Raw genomic sequence first — 15,301 nt, 5'->3', positions numbered from 1 at the left:
AAGGAGCAGACGTGTTCTGGAGGAAGAGGAAGAAGGAAGAGGAAGTGGGAAAGCAGTTCCATCCACCATGGCCTCCAATGTATCTTACCGGTCATACTCTAAGATCAGCTGCAACCTCTTCCTCCTGGATATCATTGACACTGGGCTGTACAGCAAAAAGGGGTGGGTTCACACGGAATTCACTGACAAGACAACCAACCAGGTACACCAAATGGTGAGACACACTTCTGCCTATCTGTATGTCTTTCTGCTGTGGCAATAATGTATTTCCGTGTATGCTTCGTCAATGATTATGACATTATGAATGAATTTCCATGGAATCAATAGGTCAACAGTTTAAAAAAAATCCTTCATCAAAAAACAAAATAAATCAAACAAAAATTTAACAATATCTGAAAATCTTCATTTGAAAAAAACAAAAACAAAAACCATAAACAAAGCTTCCCAGAAAGAAAATAGCTTCTAAATACCTATCAGAGGTATTCAACTAATAAAAGTCAACTTCTTCTTCAGAAGTGGTCCACTGTATTGATAAAAAAGTGGAATAATCAAAATCAAACAAACAAAAAAAATTAACACAGCGTCCGAGAGATTTATTTCTAAATATCTATCAGAACAATTTAACTAACAAAAGTAACTCTCCTTTTAAGAAATGGTCCACTGTCTTAACCAAGCACATGTGAAACTATAAATCAATCACAATACATTGTGGATTTCATGTGAACAGATGACAAAGTCTGTGAAATCACAGAACAAAACTAACAAATAAGGAACAGACATATCATAAAGACAGCAGGAATGGTCATGTGTACATGAAACATGTCAGTTTGTCACTGGTATGTAACTATTCTTGTGCTGTATCACTTTCAATACCTAATACCTGTGAAACGATTAATGATATTTTTGGACATTCAAAGGATTCCAGAGTTTGTTTCACAAAATCAAACAATACACGCGCACTAAAAACAAACAAGAATACAACATTAGCCATTACACACATTCTCCAATAACCCTTCTCTCTCTCTCTCTCACCCCCCCCCACACACACACACCCCACCACACACACTCACAGCACAATCCCTAACACACCATTCTCTAAAAACCACCATACAGGAGAAGACACTGACTCAAAGAACCAGCCAAAAATCGACCTAACATTTCCCCACCAACCCAAAATAACATACATCACTTCAAAGACCCTCAAACATTTCTATAATAGAGTTATCCTTTGAATGTTTCGATAAATGAGGAAAGGTTAAGGACACTTTGCAGCATGTTCTTCAAAGTACGTTTTCCACAGCATAATTCATCTCTCTTTTTTGTTTACGTCAGTAAAACACGTCTGCAGGACACTCGTGGCAAATGATATGTCCGGAGTTCATTCAGAATTTTTCCCTCACCCAGTTCGTATAATGAAAAAATAAGCTAGGAACATGAATGGATAAGCGTTCATGAAACAAAAAATCCAAACCCAAATCAGCATAACTATGCTAGTATCCTCCCCCTCCCCCCAACCCATCAGACCCTACCTTCCTCCCATCACCACCACCATCCTTTCAGAACCCCACACAATCACCCATAACCACCCTCCTAAAACAAACAAACATCCCCCAAAACTTTGAACATCAGTTTTGTGTTCTCTGTTATAGACTGGTTATAGATTAAGAGCTGACAGGAGGTCAGCCTTCAAATTGACTCTTTCTGACTGGATGGCCAATAAGCAATATGATTTTATCTTATTACTTTATTTTAATTGAACCAAATGACAATAATAATAATAATAATGATAATAATAACAATAAAAATACCACCATCATCATCATAATGATAACAATAATGATAGCAACAACAAAAATAACAACAATACCAATATGACAATAATAATGATAATAAGCATCATCATCATCATCTTAAGCATAATCATAACAATAAAAAATAAAGAAAAAAAACCCGCCGCGGTACTCACTTGTCGTGGGGGATCTCGGAGGTCTGGGTGTCCACGACACTGCCGTTGGACTTGAGGTAGACGTGGTGCAGGCAGCGCAGGAAGGGCTTCTTCAGCACGTTGTCGATCCCAGGGTTGTTCAGCATGGCCAGCAGGTCCTCCATGGGCAGGATGGTCTGGCACAGCGACTCGATGAACATGTTCTCCCCCTGAGTGGACACAGAACAGAGTAGACAGTAGAGTAGAGTAGAGTAGAGTAGGGTAGAGTAGGGTAGAGTGTAACAGCGACTCGATGAACATGTTCTCGCCCTGCTTGGATACAGAACAGAACAGAACAGAGAAGAGTAGAGTAGAGTGTAACAGTGACTCGATGAACATGTTCTTCCCCTGCATGGATACAGAACAGAACAGAGTAGACAGTAGTTTGGAGTAGATTAGAGTAGAATGTAACAGTGACTCGGAACACTTTCTCCCCCTGCGTGCAACAGAATAAAACAGAGTAGACAAGAGCAGAGTAGAACAGAATGGAATGGAACAGCGACTCGGCGAACATGTTCTCGCCCTGCGTGAGACAGAACAGAGTAAAGAAAAAATAGAGTAGAGTAGACTAGGGTAGAATACAACAGATTGCACTGCACTATGGCGACGAGCTCTCCCCCGAGGAGAGCAGCCCGAATTTCACATCGAGAACCACGTGTTGCGACACCACCAACAAAACAAAAGAAAGGAAGAAAACTACAATACTACAGTACCTCTGCACACACGGCCAGAAGGTCCAGCAGGCTGATGTAGTACCTCAGGGTGGACATGTTGCTGCTGTTCGTCAGAATCTTCTCCCTGCACGGCGCCACAAAAAACCAAACCAACACATCAATTAAACAATGCCATTTGTATCTGCATTTCTCTAATTTGGTCAAGTTCCGACTCAATTATCGCCGGCAATCACCCCCCATTCACACGCAGCCACGCCCAGAAATGACCCACCACGCTCAATCCTACAGCAGATGATGATAATGACGACATACACACACGCACATCTAAACAGAAAACAGCTCAAATTAACAGTGGAGGCAATCACTAAAATGTCTCATAGAACAGAGGTCTTTAAAAAGAAAATGTTATTAGCTGAGATTTGAACAAAAGGGGTGTTGGTCTGGCGCCGAAGCAATCTAACGAAACGACTGTTTGATTGTTATGGTGGGTGTAAATACGTGTACAAAAATAATGCAAATTAGATTTTATCTGTCTATCTATCTATGATACGATAAAACACTGTATATACGAAGGCGATTCATAATATTCATTATTCTCTTCCGCACATACCAACTCCCCATTTGTTTAAAACCCCGTTACAAATTGTACACAGTGTATATGTCAGTGTATACATACATATACATACATACATACATATATATATATATATATATATATATATATGTGTGTGTGTGTGTGTGTGTGTGTGTGTGTGTGTGGTGTGGTGTGTGTGTGTGTGTGTGTGTCATAATCATATCATCATCAATCAGTGGGTATAGTTGTGTGTGCGTCACCCCTTTGCAACCCCCCCCCAACCTCCCCCCTCCCCCACTCCCCTCCGTCCCCACACCTTCCACACACCACATAACCTGACCTATCATCCCGAGGAAGGTCCAGCACAAAAGCCAGCTTCTTGTAGTTCTGCATGATGTACTTCATGACGTAGGCCTGGTTCCTCTTGAGGGTCAGCCCGGTGCCCGCCACCTTGACGATCATGGACAGGAGGTCCAGGAACTCAGGGGCCCGGTCCTGCAGCTCGGCGGCCCGGTTGACGATCTTCTGGATCTGGCGGGGGTTGATCTTCAGGCACGTGTTCTGGTTCCCGTAGAACACCTGTGGGAGGTGGAGGGGTGGAGGTGGAGGTGGGGGTGGGGTTGGGGGTGTGTGGACAAGGTGGTGTGTGGGTGTCGTGGGGTGGGGGTGGGGTTAGGGGTGTGGGGAGGGTAGGGGGGAAGGAATGGAGGGATGAAGAAATGGGGAGGGGGGGGTTAAGGTGAAATTATTGTGGTGTGAAAAAGAAAAAAAGGAAGAGGAGGAGGAGGAGGAGGAAGAGAAGAAAAAGGATGAGGATGAGGAGGAGAGGAGGAGGAGAAGAAGAAGCAGCAGCAGTAGGAAGAGGAGAAAGTAATGGAGGAGGAGCAGAAGGAGGAAGAGGAGCAGGTGGAAAAAGGAGGAAGAGGAGGAGGAGAAAGTAATGGAGGAGGAGGAGAAGAGGAGAAGGAGGCGGAGGAGAACGAGGAGGAAGAGAAGAGAAAGGATGAGGATGAGGAGGAGAGGAGGAGGAGGAGAAGGAGGAGGAGGAGGACGAGAAAAAGAAGAAGAAGAAGAAGAAATGAGGGAGCAGAAGGAGGAGGAGATACAAAAATCATCAAAAAGAATATATATTCTTTAAGGAAAATAAAGAAAAAGTAAAAGAAAAAACTTAAAGGGCAGACGTAGACTGTTAGAAGCTTGAACTCAAATCTTCGCCTGAGCGATGGCAGGTCTCTCTCTCTCTCTCTCTCTCTCTCCCCCCCATCAAACACACGCACACACACACACACACACACAAACATACACACAAACACACACGCCCACACACACAAACACACACACAATCTCCCTCCCCCTCTTTCCGCCTCTTTCAGACGTGAAGAACTGGACAGCAGGCAGGCAAGTAGGTATGCAGGCAGTCTAGACTCGAACCTCGGCCAGGGCGATGGCCAGGTCGCTCTCCACCACGCGGACCTCCAGGAGGATGTCCAGCCTCTCAAAGATGTGGTGCTGCACCGTCTCGTTCTCCCGGGCCAGCAGCTTCAGCAGGTACAGCGTCTTCTTGAAGATGTCCGTCATCCCCGCGTACTGCTCCTGAGGGCAGCGGGAGTCGTTCGTTCAGTCGTCGTCGTCATTGTCGTCGTCATCATCATCATCCCCATCATCGTCATCATCATTATCATCATCGTAGTCATCATCATTGTCATCATCATCGTGATCAGCAGCAGCAGCATCACACTTACAACTATGACCATAACAGTGACGTCACTATGGACGAAAGTGCTACGTTCTTTAATCCAACAAAAGAATAAGAAAGAAAAGAAGCAAAAATAGATTATGTGGTAATGCGACCTTGACCTCTATCTCAAAAATTCATACGAACCATTGTTGTTCTGGCTAAACGAATTACTACATGGCTTAACATATTTGATTGAATTTTGGATAAAAACAACAAATTTTATTATGCTTTTACTTTTTCCCCGATACGCCGGGTTGTGACATGACCTTTGACCTCTCACCTTAATCTTTACACAATCTGTGATTTTACCATTACCATCCACTGCACAAACTTTGACGAGGACCTCCTTCTTGAACGAAGAAATTTGTCCAATCAATATCATATGCCATGTTGTGACCTTGACCTTTAACCTCCGATTTTCTTAAGGGATCATGCTGTACCCATAACAGGTATATAAAAAAATAAAATAAAATAAAAATAAAAAAACCCCTACAAAACCAACACAAAAAAATCCATGAATAAATAAGACTTTATGCAAGAACGGTCTCTATTAATCCTTTTCTTTGTCAGATAATGACATTGACTTTTTGACCTCTCACCCTGCTCACCATATCATTATGAAGGAGGTGACCTCAAGGTGAATTTTTCAAACCTACCTTCCTGCCAAGACTGGTTCCTATGCCACTTGTAGTGGCTGTGAAAATGTCAGTGTTGAAGTTGAATTCACACACACACACACACACACACATCGTGTCAATTACATACACACATCTGTTTACACCCATGAGTGTAAAACAAACACACCGGCAGTCTCACCAAGAGCTTGGGGTCGATTTCCTGAACGAGGATTTCGAAGAGAATGATGAGGATTCCTGGAATGGAAAATGAAATCAAACATCAAACCTCAGCACCGTCTACACTTAGTAATCCAACAGCACACACAATCCTTGACCACAAAGATAAATAAATGAACCAGATTTTTTTTTAAAGAAGAAGAAAATAAAACGCACAAAACAAAATCAGTGAAAGAGCATTGAATATCTGAAAAATCTGAAAAAAAGAAAAAAAGAAACAAGTATGTCGAATTACAAACACTGCAAAGGGTATTCCTCAGGGTACTCTGATCTGTCTTTCTGGTAAGACCTTTACACGTCATCGATTAAGAAAAAACGCGAAAAAAAAGAAAGAAAGAAAAAAAAGAATACAACAAATCTGTAAGTAAAGATGAACAAGATACGATTTTCGCATAAACATGTGCGCAAACACTTACACACACACACACACACACACACACACACACACACACACACACACACAGAGAGAGAGAGAGAGAGAGATGTATACACACCATTGGAGATGAGGATGTTTTGGTTCATGGGGTGTGGTTCATCAGGAGTCATGGGCAGATGGCAGAACCTGAACAGACAAGAACATAACACCACGAAACAGATGACATCTGCACTCGCTATGAGACCCAAAAATACGGAAGTAAACAAATGTTAACCACATCATCCCCAAACTTAACAAAATCTTCATTAAGCAAGTTTATTCAGAAATCAAACAAAAGCGAACTAAACCGGGGGAGGCTTCACTAAGATAATTATTGGTTTGTGTTCAGTGAAGCTTTTCAAGAAAATAATACTCAACCAATCTTTGTAATCAACCACAACGAAATCGTCTGAACCCAATCAAAGCCTTGCTCACGGAAGTAGGTCAGTTAAGCATCAAAGAGAGTCGTCAGAGTGTGTGGTAGGGTGATGGCAGATTGGTGGGGGACTGTCGTTGGAGGGACGGTGATGGCAGATTCAGGGGGGACTGTCGTTGGAGGGACGGTGATGGCAGATTGATGGGGGACTGTCGTTGGAGGGACGTGATGGCAGATTCAGGGGGGACTGTCGTTGGAGGGACGGTGATGGCAGATTCAGGGGGGACTGTCGTTGGAGGGACGTGGTGGCAGATTCAGGGGGGACTGTCGTTGGAGGGACGGTGATGGCAGATTCAGGGGGGACTGTCGTTGGAGGGACGGTGATGGCAGATTGATGGGGGACTGTCGTCGTTGGAGGGACGTGATGGCAGATTCAGGGGGGACTGTCGTTGGAGGGACGTGATGGCAGATTCAGGGGGGACTGTCGTTGGAGGGACGTGGTGGCAGATTCAGGGGGGACTGTCGTTGGAGGGACGTGGTGGCAGATTCAGGGGGGACTGTCGTTGGAGGGACGTGGTGGCAGATTCAGGGGGGACTGTCGTTGGAGGGACGGTGATGGCAGATTCAGGGGGGACTGTCGTTGGAGGGACGTGGTGGCGCTCTGCACTCTGGGCAGGGTTTGAGGTGTTGAGATTCAGTTTCTCCAGCAGGCGTCGCGGCATTCGGACAAATCAATAACCCTACGCCACATCAACTATGCAGATGCTTGACCAGCAGCATAACCCAACGCGCTTAGTCAGGCCTTGAGTGCATGTCTGGTCTATATGTATTTGTATTTCTTTTTATAACAACAGATTTCTCTGTGTGAAATTCGGGCTGCTCTCCCCAGGGAGAGCGCGTCGCTACACTACAGCGCCACCCATTTTTTTGTATTTTTTCCTGTTGCAGTTTTATTTCTTGTTCCTATTGAAGTGGGTTTTTCTACAGAATTTTGCCAGGACATCCCCTTTGTTGCCGTGGGTTCTTTTACGTGCGCTAAGTGCATGCTGCACACGGGACCTCGGTTTATGGTCTCATCCGAATGACTAGCATCCAGGCCACCACTCAAGGTCTAGTGGAGGGGGAGAAAATATTGGCAGTTGAGCTGTGATTCGAACCAGCGCGCTCAGATTCTCTCGCTGCCTAGACGGACGCGTTACCTCTGGGCCATCACTCCATGTCTGTGTACCTATCAGAGTGGACCTACAGAATTTTGCCAGAGGACAACCTTTTTGTTGCCGTGGGTTCTTTTTCAGTGCGCCAAGTGCGTGCTGCACACGGGGCTTCGGTTTATCGTCCCACCCAAAAGACTAGACGCTCAGTCTGATTTTTTTTCAGTCAAAATTGGAAGAAAGAGCTACAGCGGGAATCGAACCCAGACCCTCACGGACACTGTATTGGCGGATGAGCGTCTTTACCACTCAGCCACCTTCCGCTGGGCTGGACGCTCGGTCAGTCTGGCTCCTCGACTAAGCGGTTATTGTCTTCAGTAGGGGGGCTTAATCGGAGGTATCCCAAGTATAGTTAAATCGAAACAAGAAACACTGAACACCACCGAACTGACTCAGCAGCAGCGCAGGATCTCCTCTAGTGTGTGGCCTCCTGGCGACTCGACATCGACAGTTCCCTGAGGGGCTTCCAACACTGGGACTGCGACAGACAAACCCGGGTGTGGCCGTGTATGGAGGAACAGGCACTAAACTACTGAACACCACCACAGTGACTCAGCAGCAGCGCAGGGTCTCCTCAGGTGTTCGGCCTTCTGGCTACCTATCATCGATTGTTCCCTGACTGGGAATCAGCGACGTGGGAGTGATGCCACTGAAACGGTGCACAGGCACTCAAGTAAGCAAGTAAAACAAACAACCCCCACCCCCACCCCTACCTAAAAAAACATCAACCAATCATAGAGAACGAAACACACACACACACACACACACACACACACACACAGATGACAAACCAACCATACAATTCATAGAGAAGAAACAACAACAAAACACAAACAATCAATCGATCATTGAAAAAAAAACAAAAAAACAATCGTACAGAACAAACAAAAATGCCCCCAAAATAACAGACCATAGATAATAAATTTAAACAAACACCAAATACACAAAGTAAGCAAACACAACACACACACACACACACACACACACACACACACACACACACAGAGAAATAAACAACCAAACATGTGGAGTCTTACTCGGCCAGGTCGTCCAGGATATCGCTCATGAGCTTCACCTGCTGGTCATCCAGCTTGGCCCTGGCAAGACGCCGAAGCAGAGGCATGTTCTTCAGCACCTCGCGATGCACGCGCGCAGAGTCTTGTGTCAGCAGAACCTGCGTAGCGAGAAAGAGAGAGGGGGGGCGGAACCATAGTCAGAATCAGAACAAGAATCAGTCTTGTGTCAGCAGAATCTGCGTATAGAGGAATGGGAATGCAGACTGAGAATCAGACTCAGAATGACATCATTATCTCAGTAAGAGCGATAATCAAGTGTGGTAAAGTATGTTATCCTTTTTTTACAAGCAGTTCAGTGTAGTTTGGCACACAACATTATATAATTTGGCATACACCATCTCTCTCTCTCTCTCTCTCTCTCTCTCTCTCTCTCTCTCTCTCTCTCTCTCTCTATATATATATATATATATATATATATATATATCACGGCCCAACGCTTAGCTTACATCACAGATTGACATAAACTTACAGTTGGGTCAACAGCAAAGTGTGAGCTGTATGATCAATTGTTTCTCCATTACAATGGTAAGTCATTAACAGCTTAGCCTTTTGTGACGGACTATGACTCTCAAATCTGGAGGCAGAACCACAATCAGAATCAGAGCTAGAATCAGATTCTTGTGTTATCAGAATCTGAGTAGGGATGAATGCAGTACCCAGAATCATAGTCAAAATTACTTCATTATCTCAGTAAGAGCAATTGTCAAGTGCGGTGAAGTCTGTTACCCTCACATGCAGATAAGTCTACACATATATATAATTTGGCGTACATCATATGATTCAACAAAAACACACACAATGGAGTCACAACACACCAGATAAAAAACCCATCACGGCACTTGTTCGTGTCTGGGAACGGTAATTCATTACAGCAGAAGGAAGCACAGCGAAAGGCCAGGTAGCGAGTGGGAGTGAGGGGGTGGTGGGCGCCTCTTTCATTATTTTGTGCTTTTGTTAAAGTCTCCTCTTCACACTCGATCCATGATAAGAAATGAAAGTGAACCACAGCTGGGTCCACAGCCAAATAACAGCTGCTTGGTCAATGGTTTCTCCACTGCAATGGCAATTATTTACAGTTTACGTCTCGTGAAGGGCTGTCTCTTCGGGGTCCGGCTACAGATTTGCCATCTTGGCCTTGATGTCCAAACGCCCCAGTTCGCCGTCACAGTGTCTAGCGTCTGTAGATGAAGGGCTATCTTCTCTCTAACTAGGAGCCAGATTGCGCTGACTCTCAGTGCTGCAGCCAGGAGGATTGTTAGTTTTCATGGACCATCCATTCGCCAGCTGTCCTCAAGTCTAGCTCGATGGAGTGGAGACTTGGGCAAGACACTCTCCACTATAATCAAATTCTAGCTCCGATAGTCGGGATAGCAGTTGCCTCCTCTGCTGTTCTTGGGCGACTTTCAAGAGACCATCAGCACGCTGTAGAAAAACCTACACATAGCAAGGCAAACTGCCCGAGGTAAGCAGTATTCAGGAACACCAGAACCTGACCCGTGCTTCCTGCCTGCCATGGGTGACTGCCCTTGAAGCCGGAGTAATCATGGCTGATCCTTTTGTTGTGTTGTTTTTGTTGAGAGAAAACAGGCGAGCTTTGCGGGGGGAACCATATTTTTAGCGACAGGTTAAACCCACTCAGTAGTTTCGATGACGCAGAGCATACCAACAAACTTGTTTTAAACGTGTACATATTTGGGGCATTGTACAAAAGTCGACACATGACCTGCAACACACAAACCGCTTCGGTGCTCTTCCACCATCTCTCCCCAGTCACGAAGTTTGCCGCCATTGCGAAACCAAAGAAAGAAACGGAAGTAACTGTGATGCCGCACGAAGTAAAAAGAGCATGCTAAAAAAGGTTCTCTCCACCATTTTAAATACAGACGATGGCGTTAGCTACATGAGTGCACCGTGCGTGTCTTCAACACGAAGATAACTGTACTTTCAAGGTGAATTGTACACACAGGTCCCTGCCACCTCAACGGTAACTAGTCTTCAGGCAAAATGAAGAATACCACCCCTGATGCTCACAGTCCGACACAGCTGGCTATCATACCTGAGCTTTTGCCGACAGCTTGAACATGTTGGTTTTGGAAGAGTAGACCTTGTTGAGGATGTTGAGAGACTTGGTGATCAGCTTGTTGTATTTGTACTGAGACAGGTCCTGCACACACACACACACACACACACACACACACACACACACACACACACACACAAAATCATCAACAGATCAGTTTCAGTTTCACTTTAAAGGAGGCGGTAAAATGTGGCAAGATGATCCATAATATATGCCACAACACATCTGCCATTAAAAAAGACAATCATAATCACCATTTATTGTTAAGATTAATGATGTGTCGTACTGGGACAACCATTCACACACACACGCGCGCGCGCGCGCGCACACAAACGCTCTCCCCCTCCCCGCTATCCCACCCAAACACACACACATGTAATAGTGACCACGATGATGATGCTTGTGATGCCATACATTACTATCACAGAAAGTTAAATGACAGTGTTGTTCTCTAAGAGTACGAAAGCGTTTGTGGTTGATGATGCGACACACACACACACACACACACACACACACACACACACACACACAGAGGGTAGGGGAGGGAGAGAGAGAGGAAAAAAGAGAGAGAGGAAGAGAGAGAGAGAGAGAGAGGGAGGGAGAGATTCAAGATTCAAGATGATTTATTGTATATGCCAAGGCCCCTTATGAAGGGGTATGTACACGTATCGTAATGGAAAGAGAGAGAGAGAGAGGGATAGAGAGAGAGGGGGATAGAGAGAGAGGGGGGATAGACAGAGAGAGAGAGTCACATACAGACATACAATGAGAGAGATAGATGTGTATACAGTCAGACATACGGACAGATGCACACCGACACAACCATAGAATGACAAGCTATTTAGACCCAGACAAAGATAAGAAAGAAAGAGAGAGAGATGGAGAGAGAGAGAGAGAGATGGAGAGAGAGAGAGAGGGGAGAGAGAGAGTGTGTGAGGGAGGGAGGGACAAGAGATAGGTGGGGAGATTTTGGATACAGAGACTGCCAGAAGAAACACAAAGAGAGAGGGAGGAAGAGAGAGAATGACAGGCTGTCAGACCCAGAAAAGGATGAGAGAGAGAGAGACAGAGTGAGAGAGAGAGAGAGGGGGGGAACAGAGACAGAGAAGGGGGAGGGGGCGCAGCAGAGATACAGAGACCGCCAGACAGAACCACAAACAGAATCAAATCATAACCACCACCACCACCACCCCTCACGGCAACCCTGTCACGCATCCAAAACGACAGAGAAAGGAGAGGAGGTGGAGGAGGAGGAGGAGGAGTTCAGCAGAAGAAACAATCGCTCTCTGAATTCTTTCATGGCCCAAACATGCAATCATCGCGTCTGGCTTCCACCCCAACCCCCCAAAATGCCAGCCATCGTCCCTTCCTGCTCCCCCCACTCTCATCATCGTAAATTACAGTTCCTTCCCCTTGGCAGTCTTGTGGACACTGAGGTTGTTCCTGTCTCTGAACGAACAGAACTGATTGGTTCCTGATGGCGCTGCGCCGTCATTTCCACCCACCGACACAAACCTGAATGTGTGGAAGTGTGTTGTTGTTGTGGTGGTGGTGTTTTTGAGTTGCTGTTGTTGTGTCGTGTTTTGTATTTATGGTGGTGTTGTTTTTTAGTTGCTGTTGTTGTGTCGTGTTTTGTATTAATGGTGGTGGTGTTTTTGAGTCGCTGTTGTTGTTGTGTCATGTTTTGTATTAATGGTGATGGCGTTTTTGAGTCGCTGTTGTTGTTGTGTCATGTTTTGTATTAATGGTGATGGCGTTTTTGAGTTGCTGTTCTTGTGTTGCGTTTTGTATTTATGCTGGTGTTGGTTTTTAGTTGCTGTTGCTGTGTCGTGTATCGCTGTTGTTGTTGTGTCATGTTTTGTATTAATGGTGATGGCGTTTTTGAGTTGCTGTTCTTGTGTTGCGTTTTGTATTTATGCTGGTGTTGGTTTTTAGTTGCTGTTGCTGTGTCATATTTTGTATTAACGGTGGCGGTGTTTTTGAGTCGCTGTTGTTGCTGTGTCATATTTTGTATTAACCGTGGTGGTGTTTTTGAGTCGCTGTTGTTGCTGTGTCATATTTTGCATTAACCGTGGTGGTGTTTTCGAGTCGCTGTTGTTGCTGTGTCATATTTTGTATTAACGGTGGTGGTGTTTTTGAGTTGCTGTTGTTGCTGTGTCATATTTTGCATTAACCGTGGTGGTGTTTTCGAGTCGCTGTTGTTGCTGTGTCATATTTTGCATTAACCGTGGTGGTGTTTTCGAGTCGCTGTTGTTGCTGTGTCATATTTTGCATTAACCGTGGTGGTGTTTTCGAGTCGCTGTTGTTGCTGTGTCATATTTTGTATTAACCGTGGTGGTGTTTTTGAGTCGCTGTTGTTGCTGTGTCATATTTTGTATTAACCGTGGTGGTGTTTTTGAGTTGCTGTTGTTGCTGTGTTGTGTTGCGCATTGTCTTGTTGTTTTGTGTGGTGCTCTGACTCGCTGTGTGGAGCTGCGACTGTGTGTAGTGTGGTGTGGGTGTGTAACTGTTGGTTGAGGGTATGATTGCTGGGGACAGCAGTTTCCTCCTCTGCTGTTCTGATGGGTCATTGTCGGAAACGGCTGACTATCATTCATATACATTATGTTTCCACAGCCTTCACAGAGTACATGAAATACACTCCTTGCCTTGCCTTGCTTTGTCTTTGTTGTTGCGCATTGCGTTGTGTTGTTTCTTGTTCGGTTTTCTTTGTTTGATGGCAGTCTGGTTTCTTTTTTTGTTGTTGTTTGTTGAAAGCTTTTTTTTTTTCTTTTTTTTTTTAAATTAAGGTTCTCTGATTTTGCTGAAAGCTTTGTTGTATGGTAGTCTGTTTTCTTTGTTATATGGTGGTGTGTTTTGTTTAAAACTTTGTTGTATGGTGGTCTGATTATGTTTTTCAAAACTTTGTTTTATGGCAGTTTTGGGTTTTTGTTTAAAACTTTGTTCAATTGTGTTCTGATTATATTGTTCAAAACTTTATTTCATGGTAGCCTGATTTTTGGGTTTTGTTTTAAACTTAGTTGTATGGTGGTCTGATTCTGTTGTTCAAAACTGTGTTTTATAGTAGTCTGATTTTGGGGGTTTGTTTAAAACTTTGTTGTATGGTGGTCTGATTTGGGGGTTTTGTTTAAAATTTTGCTGTATGGTGGTCTGATTTGGGGGGTTTGTTTAAAACTTTGTTTTATGGTAGTCTGATTTTGGGGTTTTGTTTAAAACTTTGTTTTATGGCAGTCTAATTTTGGGGTTTTGTTGTATGGTGGTCTGATTTTATCGTTCAAAACTTTGTTTTACGGTTGTTTGATTATGGTTAATGTTTTTTTGTTTGTTTTGTTTTTAAAATGTTGTGGCTTCATGGTGGTCTGTTTTTGTTGAAACAATTGTTTTAGGGTGATCTGGGTTTTTCTTGTTGAAAGCTTTGTTTTATGGTAATATGTTATTCCTGAAAACCTTATTTTATGGTGGTCTGTTTTTGTTGAAAGCTTTGTTTTATGGTAATATGTTATTCCTGAAAGCTTTATTTTATGGTGGTCTGTTTTTGTTGAAAGCTTTGTTTTATGGTAATATGTTATTCCTGAAAGCTTTATTTTATGGTGGTCTGTTTTTGTTGAGAGCTTTGTTTTATGGTAATATGTTATTCCTGAAAACCTTATTTTATGGTGGTCTGTTTTTGTTGAAAGCTTTGTTTTATGGTAATATGTTATTCCTGAAAGCTTTATTTTATGGTGGTCTGTTTTTGTTGAGAGCTTTGTTTTATGATAATCTGCTTTTGTGGAGGGCTTTCCTTTATGGTGGTCTGTGTTTTTCAGTGAATGCTTCGTCCTATGCTGGTCTGGGTTTGTTTTATCTTGAAAGCTGTATTATGTCTCAGTGTGTTGCGTTGTGTTTTTATCTTGAAAGCTGTATTATGTCTCAGTGTGTTGTGTTGTGTTTTATCTTGAAAGCTGTATGTCAGTGTGTGTGTTTATCTTGAAAGCTGTATTATGTCTCAGTGTGTTGTGTTTTATCTTGAAAGCTGTATTATGTCTCAGTGTGTTGTGTTTTATCTTGAAAGCTGTATTATGTCTCAGTGTGTTGTGTTTTATCTTGAAAGCTGTATTATGTCTCAGTGTGTTGTGTTTTTATCTTGAAAGCTGTATTATGTCTCAGTGTGTTGTGTTTTTATCTTGAAAGCTGTATTATGTTTCAGTGTGTTGCGTTGTGTTTTTATCTTGAAAGCTGTATTATGTTTCAGTGTGTTGTGTTGTGTTTTATCTTGAAAGCTGTATTATGTTTCAGTGTGTTATATTGTGTTTTTATCTTGAAAGCTGCAATACGTTTCA

At 43.6% G+C, this 15,301-nt stretch overlaps 1 protein-coding gene across 4 annotated transcripts in view; it reads right to left on the bottom strand.

The window, feature by feature from the left end:
- The window catches only part of LOC143300857 (inositol 1,4,5-trisphosphate-gated calcium channel ITPR2-like), a 393,676-nt gene that overhangs the window by 77,198 nt on the left and 301,177 nt on the right, over window positions 1-15,301 (bottom strand). For all 4 annotated transcript variants that reach the window (XM_076614816.1, XM_076614817.1, XM_076614818.1 and 1 more), the window contains 8 exons: window positions 10,959-11,066; window positions 8,864-9,000; window positions 6,319-6,386; window positions 5,787-5,842; window positions 4,664-4,825; window positions 3,573-3,811; window positions 2,698-2,782; window positions 1,967-2,154 (listed from right to left, as the gene is read on the bottom strand). In XM_076614816.1, the coding sequence (XP_076470931.1) occupies window positions 1,967-2,154; window positions 2,698-2,782; window positions 3,573-3,811; window positions 4,664-4,825; window positions 5,787-5,842; window positions 6,319-6,386; window positions 8,864-9,000; window positions 10,959-11,066 (1,043 nt within the window). The remainder of the gene's footprint in view (window positions 1-1,966; window positions 2,155-2,697; window positions 2,783-3,572; window positions 3,812-4,663; window positions 4,826-5,786; window positions 5,843-6,318; window positions 6,387-8,863; window positions 9,001-10,958; window positions 11,067-15,301) is intronic.

The sequence above is a fragment of the Babylonia areolata genome, chromosome 26, assembly GCF_041734735.1.
Source record: "Babylonia areolata isolate BAREFJ2019XMU chromosome 26, ASM4173473v1, whole genome shotgun sequence".
NCBI lineage: Eukaryota > Metazoa > Mollusca > Gastropoda > Neogastropoda > Buccinidae > Babylonia > Babylonia areolata.
This window is presented reverse-complemented; position numbering and strand designations above follow the sequence as displayed.